The sequence below is a fragment of the Sminthopsis crassicaudata genome, chromosome 5 (assembly GCF_048593235.1).
Source record: "Sminthopsis crassicaudata isolate SCR6 chromosome 5, ASM4859323v1, whole genome shotgun sequence".
Taxonomy (NCBI): Eukaryota; Metazoa; Chordata; class Mammalia; order Dasyuromorphia; family Dasyuridae; genus Sminthopsis; species Sminthopsis crassicaudata.
The window spans coordinates 233,715,904-233,738,117 of NC_133621.1; the positions used below are offsets into that span (position 1 = coordinate 233,715,904).

Here is a 22,214-nt window from a genome sequence, read left to right on the forward strand (position 1 = left end):
GGAAAAAATGTGCAAGATCAAACAAAAGACAAGAGATTGTAAAGTGATTTTTCTTAAAAAGTCTGTTATTATGAGACCAACCTCAAAAATGTTAATACTGACCTTAATAAATTAGCACTTCTTGTCCTTATTTTCAGCTTATTTTTAATCTTTCTTTTGTATATCATGTATATTTGTTACTATGATTGCTTTTAAATAAGCATTTGTTTCCATTGAATTCACACTGCTTTATTCTATCTAAAATCTTGCCACATTTTAAAGAATTTTTCACATTTGTCATTATAATTAAATAATATTTCATTATGCTGTTATGCTATAATTTTTTATTCATCTTCTCAATCATTGCAAGTCAAGTTTATTTCCAGTTTGAGATTTTTTTTTTGCTTTCACACAAGTGTTTCTAAGACCATTTTCACATTGATTTTCTTTCCTTCTTGTTAATAAATTCCATAAAAGTTACAAGTCCCAGCAGTAATAAAACTGAAAGAATATATTTATACAATTGTGCATGTCTTCATAAATTGTTCCATTTAAAAAAAAAGGTGGCATCAAGCCATAGTTGCTTCAGTATTATAGCCACACCAAAATGAATTGTCATATTTGATTATCTTGCAATTTGATGGGTGTTAAATGGCAGGTTAGAGTTCTTTTTATTTGAATTCCTATGAATATTAGAGATTTCAATTTTTCATGTAGTTATCGATGCTCATTTCTTTGGAGAAGTGCTTGTCCCTCACCTTTGATTTTTGTTTTGGAATCGTTCTTATACTCATATAAATATCAGATCATTATAAATTTTTGGTGTTGAGAAGGATTAGATCCATAATTCCAATGATATAGTTAATTCTTGGGTGAGAAAACTCAGTCTAGAAAAAAAAACAAATCAGTATCTTATTAGTAAACAGTTATCTCTTCCACATTATAGGGGCTAGGGACATACAGCCACCATAGTCTGAAAAATCTGAGTAAAATTTTTTGTCTCTGCCTTTGTAGCAGAGAAAAAATATGAATTTTTTCCTTTTTAATGGAGTATTTATAATACCTTAATATAAAATATGTTTTAAGTATTTTATTATAACACTGTCATTTGCTGGCTTTTGTTTGTGGTCTGCAGCTTCCACAAAACTCCTAAAAAACTTTTTTATTCTGATATGTTGAAAATGTGATGAAAAAAGTTGAGACATGAAGTGTGGTAACCTGTAGACACTCCATTGCTTTGTTTAATCAGTGCAATTTCTTCACAAAGCAAAACTGGGGATTCTATCTGTAGGGTATTCCTGTTTTTAGGAAATGGCTTGTAGAGACTGTGAAACACATACAGATATTCTTTAACTAGTTATAGCATATTAACAATATGGTTAGGAGGTCTTATTATTTTTATTTGGTTGTCTACATAATTGAAACTTGGATTTTCTTCAAAAAAAAATTAAGATGACTTCACCCAAGTCTGTTTGTCTCAGTGTCCTTGAAGGATCTTGATGAATCCTTCACTCCTAGTATGTAGTGAGAGACAATGCCTTAAGAGAAAGACCTTGGAGTGTTCTTTGTTCTGAGCTCATGTGGTTCTGTGAAGGACCTTGGCCCATTTTTTCTTTTTCCTTTTGGGGGAAGGAGACTAATCTGGAGAAAAAACAAGTGAGCTACAGAAATCTGGGAATTAAATTCCAGACCATATTTTGTAGCTAGCCCAGTAGGAGTATCCTTCAGGAGTTACCTTATAGGCCAATATAATTTAAACCCTGGATTCAGCTAATAACCAAATGTAGCTGAATGTAATCTTGTTGGGACCAATTCTCTGTAGAAACTAAGCTAAGAGTTTGTCCTTCGGGTACTGGAAAACATCATTTATGCTTCTTCTATCATTACATTTTAAAAATAAATGCCTTTATATAAAAGCTAAACAATGTTAGTTTAACTGAACTGGGATGTGACCTTGTAGCACCTAGCAGTAGGGAGAACACAGCTTAGTGGGAACTCAAGCCAGTGGCAGTGGAGGATATATACCAGAAACTTCTCAGGGTACTGTAAATATAGTTCTATCTAGATATGGGAGCTACATTGAATGTTTATAAGCCTCTTATTTTTGGAAGCCAATCAGACCTAGAATCATGCAATCATGCAAGCTAATAAATGTTTCTTGACTAATTGAATGATATGCTATAATCTTTTCCAATGAATTTTCCTTTCTACTTTTAGTCAGGCTCTTGGAAAATTCTGTTAGTCAAGAAAAAGTCTTAAGAGAATTTGAAGGAAGATTCTTTAAATTTAGGATGTACATTTGTACTCTCTTTAAAATATTCAGCCCTTCCAACTAAAGAATTTTGGCTCCTAACGGACTAATTCTTTGACTATGACTATATCAAATGTTAAATAGAAAAATATTTAAGTATTAGTAAATAGGTGAATTAATATGCAGATATGTTATATATATATGAAAACAAACCTTGAAAATTTCAAAATCAAACACCTTATTTATAGGAAGGCACTTTCATTTTCCTTGATCAGTATTTCAACATTATCCTGCTTGGCAAGTATACCCTAGCAAGCTATGGGCCCAATTTGGAGGGGCTTACAATGAGAAATGATGCATAAGAGCAATACAAAAAAGCCACCTTTTAGGACACAAAGAGAGTATCCACACTGATGAAATTCTAAATCATTTGAAATGCTGGAGGATAAATCTGAGGAATTCTTATACTTTTGAAAATCAAATAAACAGAAATTAATAAATTAACAGCATTCTTTACATTGTTTTCAGATATCAGAAAATGTCACTGATGATGATTTTGAAGAACCTTTCCTTAGCATGATGACACACAATTAACCAACTTTTTCTTTCTTTAAAAACACAGAGGAAGAAAAAGAATGTAATTTCAAAATCACATGTTAATGTAAAACCTAATTTCATTTCCTAAAAATTTATACCACTTTTCTTACCTTCTTTGATTGTGGTAGAACCATTTAGGAAAATTTAATAGCAGAAATCCTCTCTGAGTGGCTCATTCCAGGGAAAATGGATTTCTTAAGGTTCTTCTGAATTTTATATTGAGAAATTAATTCATGATGACTACTCATTAAAAAAAACAAAGAACATTTATAAGAATATGTTGACCTGGATGTAAATTAATAAATAAGTAATACTGTCTAATTCTCAGAGTAAAAGTTCAAAGACACCAATGCACTATAAATATCCAAAGTCATACCAACTTCAAGGGTGAGGGAGGAGAGATAGAGAAGGAGGGAAGAAAGAGGAAAGTGAGACAAAAGAGAAGAGAGATAAGGAGAGACAAGAGATGAAAATATAGAAGATTACTGATTTTTCCAGTTGCTTCCTTTGTCCAGAATAATATGTTAGGTTACATGAAACTTTCAGTTCAGCAAGCACATTACTCAAATATAAATCACTAGAATATATGTTGAGCATATAAGGCATGTATAAAGTAATACATAAAGTTCAAAAGTCATTATATCCTATGAGACCTGGGAAGGAATTCAAGAAGCAGTTTCTCTTTAAAAGTGTGGACCCAATAGGTGACACAATGGAGTCAGGAACACTTGAAATCAAATTCAATCTCAGACACTAGCTATATGACCCTGGGCAAGTAATTTTACCTCAGTTTTCTCAATTGAAATATTGTTGTGAGGATCAAATAAAATAATAATTGTAAAGCAATTAGCTCAATGGCTGGCACATAGTTTTATATAGCCAGTATATATTAGAAGGAAAATGGCAATCCACATATTCCTGATTCCAAACCCAGCTCTCTATCCATTATATCATTTTATCCTTCTGTGTTTTCAGTCTTTCTCTAATTTCATTAATGAAATTATTTTTTAGGGGACTCCTTACTTTAAAAAGGGTATATGCCAAGTTTGGTAAGATTGCTGATCACTGCAAATTGTTACCTATTTTTCTAAATTGTGTACATAGGAAATCATTTTGCAAGTCATATAGCACTACATCAATATAATTAGCATTTATAATCATTATAACTATGTCCGTTGACAGTTAGCTGTCACACCAAAGAGAAGCTAGATGTTACTTCTAGAAGGAATTATTTAATTCATGAAATTCAGTTTTCTGTCAGGTGAATACTTTAAGGAAACATACTACCCAAGACTATTCATTCTTAAAGATTTTTAACCCCAAACACTGCCAGGATATTTAAGGCAAGATGATAATAATGTAAGACCTGAATATAAATCTTCTCCAATCAGTTCGATTAACAATCGATACCAATTGATACCAAACACAGTATCAAATAGCAGTTAATGATGCTAACCCATCTGCCCCTGGAATTTCTAACTTTGCTTTCTTTGCCAATATTCATTATACAATTTGATATAAAAGACACTCCTCTAGGTTCTTACTCTTTATGTTCTTTTGCTTATAATTCATACTAATTTAATAGTATTTTCAACATTAGATGTATTTTGAAAAATTTAACATCTAGAGAAGATCAAGTGAATACAATAAACAAATCTTTAAAGTCTAGCTCATAATAAGTTAAAAAAATTAAATTATAATTGGTCATAAATAACAGATTGTAAAATATGATTAGGATTTTGAAATAGCACACTAACATTGAATAACCACTACATGTAGCATATTCCTCAGCTGTCAATCCATAAATATCTTGACAGGAGAGATCAACATCATGTTGTAGGAGAAGATTGACTATACCAATTGGTTCACCACCAACAGCAAGCATAAGGGCGGTTCTGAAATAAAAAAGATAACTTCACATTTAGGGATTTTATCTATCTCTATAGGGAAAAAATAAAACCTGCTCCCCTACTTCTTTCTTTCCTTTTTTCTTTTTTTCTTTGCTTATTTGAAGAGAATAAGTGAGTTGTAGCAATTAAGCAGAATCTCATATCTAAAATGGGTAACTATAGCCATGAAGGAAGCAGGATTAAGAAATAAATAAACATGGGTGCTGTCTTACTTAAAGAGAATTATTCACATTTTGAATGAAGGATAAAAGAAAATAAAACATATTTCAAGAGCCAGTGGCTCCTAGTTTTTTAAGTTTAACACAATTTAAAATTTAATGGAATTACCTCTGTAATTTATCTGAAGCATTCACATCTGCTCCTCTCTTCAACAGAATGGCCACCATTTCTGGGTTATTTTCAGTAATAGCAAGTAAAAGTGGTGTGTGCCCATCCTACAAAACCATTTTAAAACCATTAATGCAAAAATGTTATAATGCTATAATGCCTCCATGAAAGTTAGACTCAAATGCTATTACAACAGAATGGGCCTGATGAAGGATGGTCCCTTGCTAATTTAGGTCTGAAACTGGAATGAAACAAGACACTCATAATCCAACTAACTCTTTGCTTTGGCATGGCAGGGAAAGCATTTTAGAATAGGGAAAGAGATTTTAATTTATCCAGAATAAAGTAATTATTTACTTGAACCAAATTTTCTGATGTTGATATCTTGGGAAAATGTCCTAAAGTCTCAGAAAAGGGCACTAGCCTCTTGTATCCTGGCCATAAGATAAATTTAGTTGAGGAGGGAAGGGACAATGGAAAGTCTCTAAAGTTCGGAATACAAACACCTTGCATAGGAAAACTCTGTGATGACTCCTAAAAGCCTCAAATACCAAATAAGGCATCTATGAGTAAGAATGTTTCTGGGGAACCAAATCAAGGTATATATAGTTAAATAGGATATAAGCTTGTCTGGAATATAAGAGAGAGATACATTTCTCATCTACTAGCTTTCTTTTTTCTTTTTATTAATTATTTCATTTGATTATTCTCACTAATTAATCATTCCCCCTTTGTACTAGCTGAAGTAATACTTGCATTATCAGTGTCCTCTAATCTGCCCTGGAGAAAAATCCTGATTTTTCTACCTTAGTTACATGCTTTGCTACAGCATGAACTGTAACAGTGCTATCACACTGGAAAAATGAAATGTGTCTGTTCAAAGATCAGCCTATGACAAAATGTTTGGCTACAGACACCAACAAATACATAAATGTGCCAAACCAGAAGTGAGTACACATACCAATGAAATAATGGGTCTATGTGAAATGTATTGGTTACATATCCTTAAAATCAAGATACTTGGGCATTTTGTATATAAAACCCCCAACTAAATAATTTTAACGATATTTAGCTATTAAAATCTTTATTGTTTTTAAAATATGACATACATAAAGAAAACTTTTTTTTTTCTATAACAAAGTCTTGAAGAAGCATCAGTATGTTATTTCACATGAAAAATTAAACCTATCTCTTCCTGACCAGAAGTCCAGTATACTATCTAATAGGTAACAATGCTGCTCTGAGTTTTGCAATCCATTTATAATTAGTGTTTGATTTAGCATGGACCTTTGTAGATAGTCTTCAAGTTCTAGATACAATTGCATTTTGAAGTCAGGATTATAATCTGGAATTTATAAAGGCAAAAATCTTTAAAAATATATAAGTAAAAGTTAAAATAATTTACTTACATATCATATAGGGTCATTTCTGGTGTTCTTAGTCCCAAAATACAATGGTTTGAAAATAAATGGTTGAAAAAACAGTGGTTGAAAAATAAAAAAAGGATTAATATAAAATGAGTTTCTCTAAATGAATGAATTCAATTTAAATGAACTCTTTCTAAATATCACTGACAAAAGCTAAGAATTTGTAATTAATACCTTTGATATCTCATTTACAATTATGTAGTGCAGTAGAAAAACCCTGCATTTGAAATGAGAAAATCTAGATTCATATTTTAGTGTAATTTACTATTTGTATAACTCTAGGAATGGTCACTGATTCTCAGTTTTTGCATACACAATACAAGAGATGGATTAGCTGTATTCAAAGAACCAATCTACCTCTAAATCTATATAACTGTGATTGCTAAGTAAAAATTTATTTTATAGTAAAAATTTATTATATTTATTAAATGTATTTTATTAATTAAAATTTTTTTTAAATGAAAGGGTACCTTATTTTGTGCTTCAATGTTAGCTTTATATTCAATCAATTTGTTCACAAGTGATATGTTATGTCCACAAGCAGCATAGTGAAGGGCAGTATTTTTATGGATATCCCCAAGATTGGGTTCTGCTTTATTTTCTAGAAGAATAGTTGCACATTCTATCTGCTGACATTGTACTGCCTGTTAATACAACATAAAGAGATTGTAAGTTTGGCAACTTTATATGCTGAAGATTTAATTTTTGGATGATATCTACATAGAATGCAGTTTATAGCTAAGCATAATTCATGCATACCTTAATCAAAGGAGATCTATTTTCACTGTCACAAATATTTAATTTGCATTTTCTCTCCACTAAGAGGGACACAACATCTGGATATCCATTAGCACAAGCTAGGTGCAAAGGTGTTCTATAACAAAATAATGACTGTAACATTACAAAACAATTACACTCTCATCATTTATATAATATCTAAATTATAATTATATTATGATCAAAATTATATAAGTGTAATTAGACTTTTTAATATAATAACATTTATCAACACTGTGAGAATTTCAAAATATTTATTATAGAGAAATTATTGCCATTTATAAAATTTATATTTGCTCTGAGTGCTCATTATAATAATAACCTATATGCAACCGAAATAAAATTCTGACCTGTTCTGAAGAAAAATTTAACCCTACCAATTTTAAACTTTGATAATATATGTGATGTGTTTGTGTATGTATTATATATTTTATTCTTGCTTGTGCTAGGAATGGCATATATGTATAGTACTGTCCCTGACATATAAGATGAGGTAGTTTCACCTCCTTATCCTCAACTAAAAATCATTACAGCTATACCTAAAGACTTGATGGATCCAAGGCAATAGAGATTAAGCAGCTGATTTTGCTTTCTTGTTTTGAAGTTACAAAGCTCCATAAAAAGAAAGTGTCCCTTACACCTAGCTTTAACCTTTCAGTCAACACACCCTTCCAATAAGACATATTTTCAAGAGGCTAAGAAATGCTAAATCTAGCTGAACTAAGGCTATATCCCTGCTTATTTTTAAATGCTTCTATTAAGGATATATTTTAAAAATTTATGCATTCCCCCTTTTGTTGCATGAACTTCTATTCTCTTTTTGATCATACCAGATCTCACAGTACAACCTTGGGAAGTTAGTGTATAAGTGAATTTTTATCTTTAGTTGCTTGAATCCAGACTATCATATAATCCAATTTCAAAAAATCTGTGTTTTTGAATAACTCCCCACTTTCCCCCCTTTCAAGTTCTAACTTCCCTCTTACTTCTTCTGGAAGAATATTGTCTTCCCAGCTTCTGCTTCTGGCTAATAGGGCTTACCTTTCGTGCACAATTAACACCAGTAAAATTTAAGTTTTAAAAATTTAGGTAAAATTCAAATTAAGAAAATAAAACAATAAAATGTGTATTCCTTGCTCTTAAGTACTATGTCAGATACATAGTAAGCACATAATAAGTGTTTTTTAAAAAATCATCCATTTCTGTTATGCTAGAAAGCCTGCATTAATTTTTCATTCCATTTCAATCTTAAGCCTGGAACTATTATATAAAAGGCCAAGGAGTTTATGACCAAAATTCTACATACAAAAAACAAGCCTAAGATCACAGCTATTTTAATTGCCTTGTTGATAATATATTTTTCCTCTTTTTTATTTAATATTTTATTTTCTCCAATTACATATAAAATATTTTTTTTCATTTGTTTTTAAAACTTTGAGTTCCAGATTCTCTCCCTTCCTTCCCACCCTTCCCACATTGTAAAGTCACATGTACAAATATGCAAAATATTACCATAAAAGGCATCCTGCAAAAGAAAACTTAAATCTCCCCAAACTTTTCAAAAAAAAAATCAAAAGAAGAAAAACAAAGTTTTTTTTAAAAAATATGCTTCAATATAAATTCATTTTTCATCTTAAGTCCCTGATACTAGGCTTAGATTGTTGTATTGCTGAGAATAGCATAATCATTTCCAGCTGATCATCCCACAACATTGCTATCACTTTGTACATAGTACATTTCATTTTGCTTAAGCTCATGGAAAAATTTCCAGGTTTCTCTGAGAGTACTCTGATAATCATTTCCCATAGAACAATAATACTCCATCATAATCACATTTGATAATTTATCTAATCCTTTTGGGCCCCTCTCAAATATCACTGCTTTCTTTTCTATATTTTCTTTCTTTTTTTTTCTTTTCTATATTTTCATAAACTGCCCCTTTGAATAATCTTTAACTTTCAAGAAGTTTACTTTCTATTATGAAAATTCATGTATACTGAAAATTAACACAATTAAGAAAAGAGAAAATACTGTCATTGGGGTGGAGCTGAGGGTGAGGAGAAAAAGTCATGTAGTACCTCTTCGAGCATCATTACATACACAAAGATTGGGGGAGAGGCATGCTGCCACCTCTTTTGCTTTTAGTACATGGAGTTGTCTGTTGAAATTATTTTTGAATTGGATTTTTGCAAGATATAGTTTAATTATTTTCAATTTGTCAAAAGAAGATTTAACACCCAGGCCTTTTTTGTTGCCCACTAACTAAAGCAAGTTTCTTTCCTCCATTTTTTTTAGGGGGGGGGAGGATTTGACAACTCAAAACATAGTTATTAACATGGAAATGTACTTTCACAGTAGTTAGTTTCTATAATCATAACTACAGTCAATTTCTTCTGTTTCTCAGATTGCTAATTTTAAAGGCTGTTAATCCTCAATCTAAAAAAGTAAGCAAAGCGTACACACTGACATATCTTCCACTATCTTTCAAACAACATACACCCATCTGGAGAAGCTAAGTAATATTCAGCAACTCAGGACTTCCTTGGTGTTGGGAAGCTTTAGATGAGAAGCAGACCAACATAAGAGCTAACAGGGATAAAATCTGGACCTTTGATTTCACTCCTATGTGGAACTCCCAGGTAAGGGGACTCTCTCAACTAATACAGTTTAAAACCTTCTCTGCAATTTGGAAGACTATAGTCTTCCAAAAGCTGCTTCTTAGGGCTCTGAAAGTTTGGGACCCCATTATTACCATTTATGATAAACAGGACTTAAATCCAAGTTCTCAATGCTTCAAGGCCACTTGGCCTTCCACTAAAGCCCACTGCTTCTCTAGACATTTGTAGAGTACTTTAATATTTGCAAAGTACTTAACATTTTGCTGGTTATTTTGTTGTATCTCATTTGATTTTATCTGTACTCCCGCTTTAGAACACCATACACAACATACCAAGGAGAGATACTCAGAATTATAAAAGTAAGTATCCTCTGTGCCCTTTGCCAGGAGAATGTGAACAATGCTGATCTCATCCCCTTCCCTCCTCTTTTCTATCCTTTCCCATGCTCCACCCATTCCACCCCCACTACTGTAGCCAGCCCTTCAGCTCCTGTGTGCCACCTGTGTTCTTTATCCCTCTTGTTCAGGTCCTGCTTGTTGAATAGCAGGTGATGCTGCACCTTTGCCAGATCCCCAAGGAAGGCAGCTCTGTGAAGTTTGCCCAGGTCCTTATACCGGATGCAATACCCTGGGGCGTTTTGGGGAGTAAGGATGTTGCTGCTACTCCCTGTACCCTTGATGCTGTTACTCCTTTCACTTGGGTCGACAAAAGGGGAAGAGGACAGCTGGGCCTTCTTTTTTATGTACTCCCAAAACTTTATCATGATGGCACCAAAGGGGTCCCTTTGTATCAGTTCCGACCCTTTTCTTCTTTCTAAACTACCGAGAAGCTTTTAGATACAGAGCTACAACTGGCAGGTTTGGAAGAAAAGCATAACGTTTTCCGTAACCCTGGCAACCTAAAGGCGGAGGGCATTATATTCCTGAGGAAGTAACTGCCGTCCGGGCACCTTAGGACTCCAATCCACCCTGGCCGGACTCCGACCCTGATGCCGGAGCTACTTAGAATAGAGAAGCTCCTCCAAGCTTCCTTTCCGTCTCACTGAGGAAGGCCAACGTGAATTAGGGGTGGGAGGAATGTGTCCGGAGGTGGTGTGGGTGGGGAGGGCTCGCGCCTTCTACTAGAACGATTTTCATAGGTCAAATATGGCAAAGGGAAACTAAGTCTGAGAGAAGGCAGACACTCACAGCAAACCGTTTCCTGAAAAGAACTTGTTGATAAAATTGTGCTTATTCTCAAGGCTGCTCCTGTCCTCAATGTGATTTCCGGGTAGTCCTTGTCTGGATGGAGTATATAGTTTACCAAAGCTCTTTCTAAAATGTATAACCCAGAACTGGACATAGTAATTTAGATGTTTGATGTGTGTGTGTGTGTGTATACATAAACATACATAATACATTACAAACATGTATAAAATATGTATACACACAGAAAGATATAATATATGATCTTTGACTTAGCATGATGATCTTAAGAAGTTTAGATATTCATTTATACATATACTGTATATCTGTATACATATCTGCAAAGCTACATAATTATATATAACCTAAACATATGCATATATTTGTATATAGACATTTATGTGTATATACACAAATACGTATGCATAAACATATTCAAATATGCCGTGTCAAAACAAGGAGATATGCTTTCTGCCTTCATTAAGAGAAGTATGACACAAGGGAGTATTTTATTTATGTGTATATATCTGTCATTATACGCATATATGTTATATACACATACATATACGTTATCATAAAGCATGTAATGTATTTGTATATAATGGTAATTAATAATATATATATATTATACTTCCCTTCTTGTGACCATGATATTTAATGAAGTCAGAAATCATGGACAGTTACATGTGTATAATTATATGTATAATTTTATATTAGAAACATATATATGCATATTAGTTACATAAATATATGTGTAATTTACATATAACTACTTGTACTTAGTTACATACATAAATACATGTACATGAAAGCTATATTTTATATGCATATATGTAGCTCTCTATATACTATATACACATATAATGGTATTATAGATGACTATAGTTTTACATAGATATATACTTGGTTATATGAAACCATGTACTCATACATGTAATTGTATATAACATGTATATAGCACATGAATATATTCATATTTATATCTATACATGTATTTATGTATTGGGCAGCTAAATGACAAGGTAGACAGAATGCTCACCCTGGAATCAGGAGGACTTTAGTTCAAATCCAGAATCAGATACTCACTATCTATGTGAACTTGGGCAAATCACTTCACTCTGTTTGCCTCACTTATCTCATCTGCAAAATGAGCTGAAGAAAGAAATGGCAAACTATTCCAAGCATCTTTCCCAAGAAAACTCCAAATGAGGTCAAAAAGAGCCAAACATGACTGAACAATGGCTGAAAATATCTATGTATATCACTTCCCTTTTTGTAACCATGATGTTTCTATTAATGAAGTCAGAGATCTTTCTGTTTTCTCTGACACTGCTGACTTAATTTGAACTTGACTCTACTAGAAATTCCAGGTATTTTCTACAATAACTATTATAGCAATATTTCCTAATACCTTGTGCCTGTGAGATTTATTATTTTTTTAATATAAAATTTTAGACTTTTACCTTTGCCTTTTACTTTTTGCTTTTCACCTAAGCATCTTTTGGATTCTGATTATTATATTTGCTTAACTTCATGTCATCTAAAAATCTGACAGGTCTGGCTTCTATATTTATACTCTATCCACTTCTTACCTCTCTTTCTGTGTGATTAAAATTCTTTAATTCCTCCAAGATTCAAATACTATTTTAAATGACGCATCTCCTGATTGTTCCTCGCTTGCCAGTGTTGTCCTCACATTTATTTTCCATACATTCTACATATATGTATAGAGTTGAATATTGTCTTTCAAGATAGAATGTAATGCCCTCTTTGAGATCACATAGTCTTACATTTTTGTCTCTTAATGTTTGGGATATAGAAGGTACCTAATATTTATTGATATAGCCAATCCATATAGTAGCTAGTATCTAATATTTTAATGTTCAAGCACTTTTACAATTTTCATTTGATTCTCTTAATAATAATAATAATAATAATAAGTAGGTGTTATTATTTGTCTCTCTTTTACAGAAGAAGAGACATGTTAGGAAAAGTTAAGGTACTTTTCTCTATCTTCCAATTTAATAGAAAGCAGGACAGTTTTGCCTTATCAGGCTCTACTTGAGATTGAAATTTCTTTTAAGGGATTGATAGCAATACTCTTGAATAAAAAGTCTTATTAAATAGTCTGATTTATAACTAACATCTTTTTAAAATAAGAAATGTATAATTTCCTAGGAATATACTTACTGAATAACTTGGAGTCTCATGCTTTCTTCTCATTACTACTTCTGCTCATCACTCTTCTTTATATGAAGCTGGTATTCCTCATATACTTCACCAAATATTTAAATAGATATTATATGACATCTTTTAAATATTTACTTCTGTTGTCTAAGTTTTATTGTTATTTTTATTAAGATAAAAAAGTTTAAATTTTGCATCCAACATTAGATTTGGTGCTCTGTAAGACACTTAATATTAAAAACTTAATATATATGAAACATAATTATATAAGCAAGACAATAACATATATATTTATAATATATAATATACATATTATGTAATAATAAATTATTAAGTTTATGTTATGTAATAGCATAAACAAGAAATAATATAAATAATACAATTTGAATAAATTAATATATAGTATCTACAAGAGTTTAAATTAGCTTTCCTCTTTTGAGTCCAAGATTTTCATTTGTTATAGAATGCTATGTGAGTGAATCATGAAAATGTCTATGTAAAAAGCTAAAACATTAATCCAACACTAAAATTTGAGAGACAGTATGATCTATCGTGTAGAGAGCTGGCTTTAGAATCAAGAAGACCTGGTTGGCTTCTAATATCACATCTTATTAGACTGTGCCAGTTTGACATCTTAATCTTTCAGTGCTCTCTAATATTGTAATAGAATTATAGATCTAAAGCTGGAAGTAACCTCATACATCATTGGTTCAATAGTCATATATTGATAAGTGAGGAGTATGAAAAGTGCCCTTTCTTGAATGGTAGAAGGAATCACCATTACTAAAGAAAACACAGGTCTGGGCAAAATAAATAAAAGTCCCTGATTTGATTCCCCATTTTAGCATTATAACATTAATCCTAATTTCTGCATTCATTATAGTATATTCAACTTGGTAAAACAAAGTGTTTCTGGATATCAAATAAAAAAACAACCATAAAACTACTTCTTAAGAGCAAATGCCCTGTCATTCATTTTTGCAGTTTTCACTAATGATCCACATACCTGGTCAATTCTCCCTCATCTTTGCTTCTTAGAACTTTTGGCTTCCTTCAAGACTCAGTTCAATCACTACCTTAGAGAGAATATTCCTGGTAGCTATCTTCTCTAAGATTGCTTTCTCTCTGCTCTCTGTATGTCTTCTATGTACTTTTTATGTATATCTTAGCTCCCCCATTAGACTATAAGCTCCTTGAAGGCAGTGACTATTTCTGCTTTTTTCTATCCATTCCTGGAATATTGAACAATTCCTGGAACACATTAAGCACTGGGATGATTGTTGATTTGTTGATTGTTGATTGCTAACTAATGGATGCCTTTTGTACTGTGTAGATTCCTTTCATTTCTACAGTGATAATGAACAGAGGAGAAGAAAAGAGGATGGAAGGTATTGAATCCTAATTTATGGAATATCTATGAACACAATTTTTTTCTTTTTTTTAAATTAATTTTGTAATTATAACATTTTTTTTGACAAGTACATATGCGTGGGTAATTTTTTACAACATTATCCCTTGCACTTCCTTCTGTTCCAAATTTTCCCCTCCTTCCCTCCACTCCCTCCCCTAGATGGCAGGCAGTCCCATACATGTTAAATATGTTATAGTATATCCTAGATACAATATATGTGTGCAGAACCGAATTTTTTTTTTGTTGCACAGGAAGAATTGGATTCAGAAGATAAAAATAACCTGGGAAGAAAAGCAAAAATGCCAGCAGTTTACACTCATTTCCCAGTGTTCCTTCTCTGGGTGTAGCTGATTCTCTCCATCATTGATCAATTGGAACTAAATTAGATCTTCTCTTTGTTGAAGATATTCACTTCCTTCAGAATACATCTTCATACAGTATTGTTGTTGAAATGTATAATGATCTCCTGGTTCTGCTCATTTCACTCAGCATCAGTTCATGTAAGTCTCTCCAAGCCTCTCTGTATTCATCCTGTTGGTCATTTCTTACAGAACAATAATATTTTATAACATTCATATACCACAGTTTACCCACCCATTCTCCAATTGATGGCATCCATTCATTTTCCAGTTCTAGCCACTACAAAAAGGGCTGCCACAAACATTTTGGCACATACAGGTCCCTTTCCCTTTAGTATTTCCCTGGGATATAAGCCCAGTAGTAGCACTGCTGGGTCAACACATTTTGATAACTTTTTGGGCATAGTTCCAGATTGCTCTCCAGAATGGTTGGATTCTTTCACAACTCCACCAACAATGTATCAGTGTCCCAGTTTTCCCACATCCCCTCCAACATTCATCATTATTTTTTCCTGTCATCTTAGCCAATCTGACAGGTGTGTAGTGGTATCTCAGAGTTGTATTAATTTGCATTTCTCTGATCAATAGTGATTTGGAGCACTCTTTCATATGAGTACGAACACAAATTTAACTGTTATTAGTTTGTATTATAAATATGAAATTCTTATATGAAGTCAACCAACTTAATTTATTACTGAGACAATTGAATTGTTATTATTGTCATTGTTACTACAAATGAATGATTTAACATGTAGTAAAATGAAAGGAAAATGGTTCCGAGATTATCCTTGTAAAAGCAAATATAGAAGCTGACAAAAATTTAATCAAGAGTTCTAAAGCAACAAGAAACACAATTCACAGCATAAGCCAAGAGAATATGAGGGTAATTACAGTTTATAACACAATGTGCATTGAAGAGGATTTGTAGGTAAAGAAATCCTTCAAAAATTTTAATATAAATTCATGTGATTAACAAGATCAAATATAAAATCATCTGCTTGATATTCAAAACCCTCCATAAACTGACCATCTATCGATTCTTTTTATACTATTCATGGTACTCCTGTTCCCTATCTATACTTTGAAATCCACTAAAACCGGCATCCATGCTTTTACTTGCACAAAACACTCCTCTTGATTAGGAATATTCACTAACTATTCCTTATGTATAAAGTGCTTTCTATCTTCATCTCTGCCTTATGGCTTCTTTAGCTTCAAGTCCCAGGTAAACTCTTACCTTTTACAGGAAGCCTTTAATTATAGCTTTTCCTTTCTATTGATTTTTTCCCATGTATTTAGCATATAGTTTGCAAGGAGTAGTTTGAATAATTGTTTCTCCCATTCAACTATTAACTTTTTGAAATTGGGGACTGTCTTATCTTTTTTTTTTTGAATTCAGGTATATAGTAGATTCTTGATAAATGTTTATTGACTTTAATGCAAAGTTGAACACAGAAGAAAACAATGAAAATGTAGTAGAAAACATTGATCAAAAAATCCTTCTGCAAATTGTGATCATCATGCCAGCCACTGGGATTACCAAAATAAAAATGAAATAATCTCTGGGATCAAGGAGTTTATATTTTATCAGGGAGATGATATATGCAAATATACCCCCAATACACATTATACCCCCCCATACACATTAAACTTGGGATGAGAAGGGAAGTTTCCTCTTCTACTAAGGCATTCTAGGTCTTAGTTTTTTGGACCTAGATTCATATCATAGGATTTCTTAATCCCTAATGAGAAACCAGAGTTTTTTTGAATTCTCTGGCCCATTCCTTACCTCTATAGAACCTCTAAAATAAAGCTAAGGAATAGCTTATTACTAGGGTCTACTTAGAAGGAACTAATATAATTTCTTATACTATCAGAGAAAAAAATTACAAAGCTCATTTGTTTAATTTAGTACTGATGAGGTATATACCTAATGATGAGGTCTATACCTCAATAAAATTAGGATTGAGTCTAGTGGCAGGTTTGGGGTATAGGGAATCACATGGAGCTCCCCTGCAACCCCTTTGGATTTGGCGCAAAGATACAAAGTTAAATGAGGTCTATTGGCATCGAGAGTCCCCTGTAAATGAATTTACAGGCCCGACAACTAGATTGATAAAAAGAGGTTTATTGTAGGGTTTGGAAGTAAGGTTAAAGTCTGGTTAGTAAAAGGTATTGGATAGAAGAAGAAATACACCAAAAGTGGCAGGACAGAGAGTCTGTGATACAAAGCATAGTTGCTGGCATGTTTCAACTCTCTGCCAAGGGATAATTCCACCTCGGCTGTTTTATTTGCTTCAAGGAGCCTAGAGCACTGGCCAAATTTTTGGCGGGCTTTTCAGATAAGGAAGAAACAGTTTTGGGGAAACCTGAGCAGATAGTGGGAGTTGAGAAAATCCAAGCCAGCTCAGATCCGGTGGGGGCTGGGTACAAGCCCAAAGTGCCTCAGACACAGATCTCTCCCCTTGGAATACAAAAGGGTGGTTTTGACCAGATTTTGAAATCAAAGGTCAGTCCCAAAGGAAGTTGTAGATCAGACAAGGAATCTTAAAGGGGCTACTGCCCCCATCAAGTACAGCTATTTCTTCTACCACAACAGTAACGTGAGAACACAAGCAATTCGTAAGTACACGTTGACAAATATTAAAAACATGAAACACTAAACAATCACTATTTTTATACAGGAGAATTTTATATAGGAGATTGCTACTTAAAGAATTACATCATGAAAACTTTTATAGAATGGGTAAACAAGCTCTTTACTGTCTAAGAATATCCATATCACTCAGTTTCTGGTGATAGTCATTTTTACTATGAGTTTGTTAAGAAAATCAACTTCCTATGTGGCAACCAGCAAGAGAGTTAGCAATTTTCTTGAAATCATGAGTTTCCTTACTCCAAGGCAAGAAACATCTGTCTCAGGATCACTTAGGAAAACAGAGTAGAAGAGGCAACTCTAACTTTGATGTTCACTTTTAGCTTAATCTAGGCAACATGGCCAAGTGATATAGGGTCCCCCAAGGCCATCTTTCTTAATGGTTGAGAAAGATTGTTATGGGCCAGAACTCTTGTACTTAAAACAAGGATTCTTACAAGGTGCTAATTAAGTGAATTAATAAGACAATGGTTATCTAATTTAGCATAGTGATTAATAATTCTCTAGTTCAGTACATGTACTTAGTACTTAATATAGTTCCATAAGATTCACACCTATGATAATGTAACTATAATAGAGTATATAACAACCATCAAGGACTGGATGAGATTCATTCCATCTTCAGTGATGCTCCTTGGGGTTCTCCTGGGGGACGAAGGGACTGAGAGAGATTCATTCCATTGCCCACCTTTGTGGTGGCTAGAGGCTGAAGCACAAGCCTGGGGACTCAGAGACAGATTCATTCACTTCATCTCACACTAAAGTGGTGGCTGGCCTCCTGCATTTCCCCCATTGAGACCAAAGAGGGTCTGAAAGACTCTCCAGAAAGCTGCCCAGCACCAGGCAAGAAGACAATAAAGAATTTGGACTTTAACACCTGGCTATTCTTGTGGTAATTACTCTGCTGAAAGGAAGGGTGCTCCAAGACTTCCAGAAAACCAATTAAGAACACTGCAAAAGATCACAAAGATTCTTAATATGCTCAACAGAGAGGAAGAGAAAGTAATCAAATAAAACTTGTTTTTAAGTCTAATGAATGGGGAAGCTCTTTTTGGATGTGACCTGTCTTCTCCCGCCACTATTAGAATGGTGAACAAAGGAAAGATAAGAATCCAATCTTGGTTTATTCATACACTTCAGCAAGGAGCCAGGGCAAATATGCCATTGGAAATAGCCCAGTAATGAGGTAACTATAAAGGAACAGGGCATTTGTTGAATTCCTGAGAATGTTCCAGCCAAAATAGAAGAAAGCAGAGTAGGGAGAATTCAAATAACCCTCACCACAAATAAAAGATAAAAGCAAATTTTTATGGGGGAAGTTATTAGAAGCTGAAAGGCAGGAATTATATTACTTGTAGAAAGCAGTGCTTGAATTGAGCTTTGAAAAAAACTAGGTACTTGGACAAAGGAAGTTATAAAAGATATGATTTTAGATATGGAGAATATTCAGCCTGTACAAAAGCCATAGAAATGTGAGATGGAAAGTCATGTGTGCTGAACAATAAGGTTAGTTTAGCTGGGCCAAAATGTGTGTGAAGAGGAATAATAGGACTAGAAGGTGTTTTTTTCTTATCTAAAGAGATATCATAAGCACTTAGCACAGTATCTTGTGTGTGTATGTGTGTGTGTGTGTGTGTGTGTGCATGCATGTGCTATATAACTCTTCATTCCTTTCCCTTATATAAATGCTATTATACTAATATTTATATAACTAATGGTCCTCAATTTGGAGACCACAGCTTTATATAGCATGGATCAAAAGCAGAGTTGTCTAATTGTCATATAAGGGATAAAATGACCGAATAAGTTGTTATATTAATACACTTAAGATGCACTACACAAAATGGACTTTGCACTAGCCTCCTATCTAGGAAATTTTACTAAACACAATTTTGGCTAAGACTGAAAAGTTTTCCAAAAACAAAATCAATGTGGCTAAAATTTAAAAGGAAGTAGGTAGCCTGGAAAAATATTGTTAAAGAAAGTTTCTTTGATAAAATTTCATTTCCAAGATAATTAAAGCACTGATTTAAAATTTTAAGAATAACTGATAAATAATCAAAAGATATTCTCAAAGGAAAATATGCAAGCAAGAGCCATGTGAAAAATGTCCCAATTATTTATAATTAGAGAAATGCACATTAGAATAATTCTAAAGTTGCACCTCATGACCATTAGAGTGACAAAGAAAAAGGAAAGGAAAAATACTGGAGGAAAAAATGTTGGGAAAAACAGGTATGTTAATACACTGTTGGTAGAGTTCTGAACTGAACTAGTTATGCTGGAGAGATTTGAGAAACATAACCCAAAGTTCCTGAATCATGCATATCTTTGACCTAGTGAAACCTCTTCTATGTGTGAAAGAGATAGAAGAAATGGTAAAAGGATCCATATGTATAAAAATACTTATAAACACTTGCTGGGAGTAGTAAAGAAATGGATGCATTCAACAATTTGATAATAGTTGAAAAAACAATGGTATATAAATATAGCAAAATACTATTCTTCCCTAAGAAGTGATGAAAGATGTTTTCAGAGAAACTTGAGAAGACTGGTATGTACTTGTGCAGAGTAAAGAAAGCAGAATCAGAAAAACAATTTATACAATAATGCCAACATCATAAGGACAAATAAATTTTGATACACTTAATATAATAAATTCAATCATGAGGGACAAAGTCAAGATAGTGGAGAGTAGACAGGACTTTGAACTCCTCCTAGCTTCCTTTAGAATTAATACTAGATTAAGCCTCTAAATGGATTGTGGAATGACAGAACCCATAAATATTTGGGGTGTAACAAATTTCTGGCAGAAGATATCTTACATTTCAAGAAAGGAGGGTCTGTCTGAAATAGGCAGGAGGACACTACTCAGTCCAGGGCAGAGAAGCCATATAGAGGATATAGTGGATGGCTCTTAGCCAAAATAAGGCAGTATTGGTTACTCTGTCTTAGCTCAGAAGCCAGTGGATCAGCTGCTTAGCTGTGAGATCTCCAACATGACTACAGAAAGCAAATAGTGAACTCCTGAATCCCAGCATAACTGGCATGTCCACTCAGAGCAGGAAGCAAGCAGGCAACAGCACTGGCCAGGGCATTGTAAAACATCTGCCATACTGCAGAGGAAGCTTGGAACAATCTCACCTTTGCCCTCAGAGCAGATCTCAGCTTTTAAAAATGAACTAAAAAGCAAAAAGAGCTCTGACCATATATAGGCATTATGGACACAGGGAAGAACAGATTTCAAACTCTGACAACAGTAAAGACAAAATGCCTCTAGATGAAGCCTCAAAGGGGTTTATAAACTGGTCTTCAACTCAAAAGGCTCTCTTGCAAGAATTTAGAAAGGATCTAAAAAGAGAGAAGAAAAATGGGAAAAAGAAATGAAAGCTTTGCAGGAGAATATGGAAAAGGAAACACAGATATTGTCTGAAGAAAACAACGCCTTAAAATTCATTTAGTGAAATGGAAAAAAATATACTGAAATAAAACTACTTCTTAAAATAGACCTGGCAAAATAGAAAAAAAAAAAGAACTCCTTAAAAATAGAATTGGTGAAATGGGGAAAAAATCCAATGAACAAAACAATTACTTTAAAAGTTCAATTGGCCAAATGCAAAAGGAGGTAAAAAGGCTATCTGAAGAAAATAATTCACCAAAAATTAGAATTGAACAAATAAGAAACCAAAAATAACAAAACAAATTATAAAGAATGAAAAAATGGAACACAATGTGAAACAAGAAAAAGAAAAAAAAAAACAGATTTAGAGAACAGATCAAGAAAAGAAAATAGAATAATCAGACTATCTGAAACTAATGACCAAAAAAAAGAACCTTGACACAGTAATGCAAGAAGTAAGCTAAAAAAATTTTCCTGAAGTGATAGAACATAAGGGGAAAGTAGAAATAAAAAAAAAAAAAACACGAGTCACCACCTCAAAAAGATCTTTAATGGAAACATATAGAGATGGAATCCCAAGATCAAAGACAAAATTTTGCAAGAAACAAGAAACCAATTCAGATATACAGGAGCTACAATTGAAATGGCATAGGATTTATCACGAGCCACAGTAAACAACTGCAATTCCTGGAATAATGTATACTAACAAAAGAACTAAGCCTGCAGTCAAAAATATATTCAGCAAAATTATATTAGATGGAAAAAACATGCACATTCAATGAACTTGCAGATTTTCAGGATTTGTCTTAACCAAACCCCAACTTAATAAATTTAACATATAAGCGCTAATATAAAATATTAATTTCAAAGAACTTAACGTGGGCAAATCATTTATGTATAGAAATATATATGTATATAAATTATATACACATATATATCATATTTTTAAGACTGACATCATAATTAAGAAGCTGAAAAGAAAGATTGGGGCAGAATTGAGTATGATTTGACTCTCAAAAGCAAAACTATTAGGAAAAAGTAAAAACAGCAATTATATGAATGGGTTGCAGAGGAATAATAGACACAGAATCAATTGAGGGAGAAAGAAGGCTGGTGGTTCTGAAAACCTAG

At 33.0% G+C, this 22,214-nt stretch overlaps 1 protein-coding gene across 1 annotated transcript; it reads right to left on the reverse strand.

Annotated features, from left to right (window-relative positions):
* Positions 1–202: 202 nt before the first annotated feature.
* On the reverse strand, positions 203–10,981 carry LOC141544408 (uncharacterized). Its single transcript, XM_074270524.1, has 7 exons — positions 10,387–10,981; positions 7,251–7,365; positions 6,962–7,135; positions 5,065–5,171; positions 4,585–4,722; positions 2,938–3,067; positions 203–866 (listed from the first exon to the last, which is right to left on the reverse strand). The coding sequence occupies exons 1-6, from the start codon at positions 10,647–10,649 to the stop codon at positions 2,962–2,964; spliced, it is 903 nt and encodes a 300-aa protein (XP_074126625.1). The 5' UTR covers positions 10,650–10,981; the 3' UTR covers positions 203–866; positions 2,938–2,961.
* Between the last annotated feature and the right edge of the window lie 11,233 nt (positions 10,982–22,214).

Excerpts from the sequence above, each read along its gene's own strand:
- LOC141544408 (XM_074270524.1), bottom strand. The coding sequence starts at position 10,649 with ATGATAAAGTTTTGGGAGTACATAAAAAAGAAGGCCCAGCTGTCCTCT. Across the intron at positions 7,366-10,386 it reads AAGAGGGATAAAGAACACAG|AACACCTTTGCACCTAGCTT; the intron begins GTGGCACACAGG and ends ATTTTGTTATAG. Across the intron at positions 7,136-7,250 it reads ATAGATCTCCTTTGATTAAG|GCAGTACAATGTCAGCAGAT; the intron begins GTATGCATGAAT and ends TTGTATTAACAG.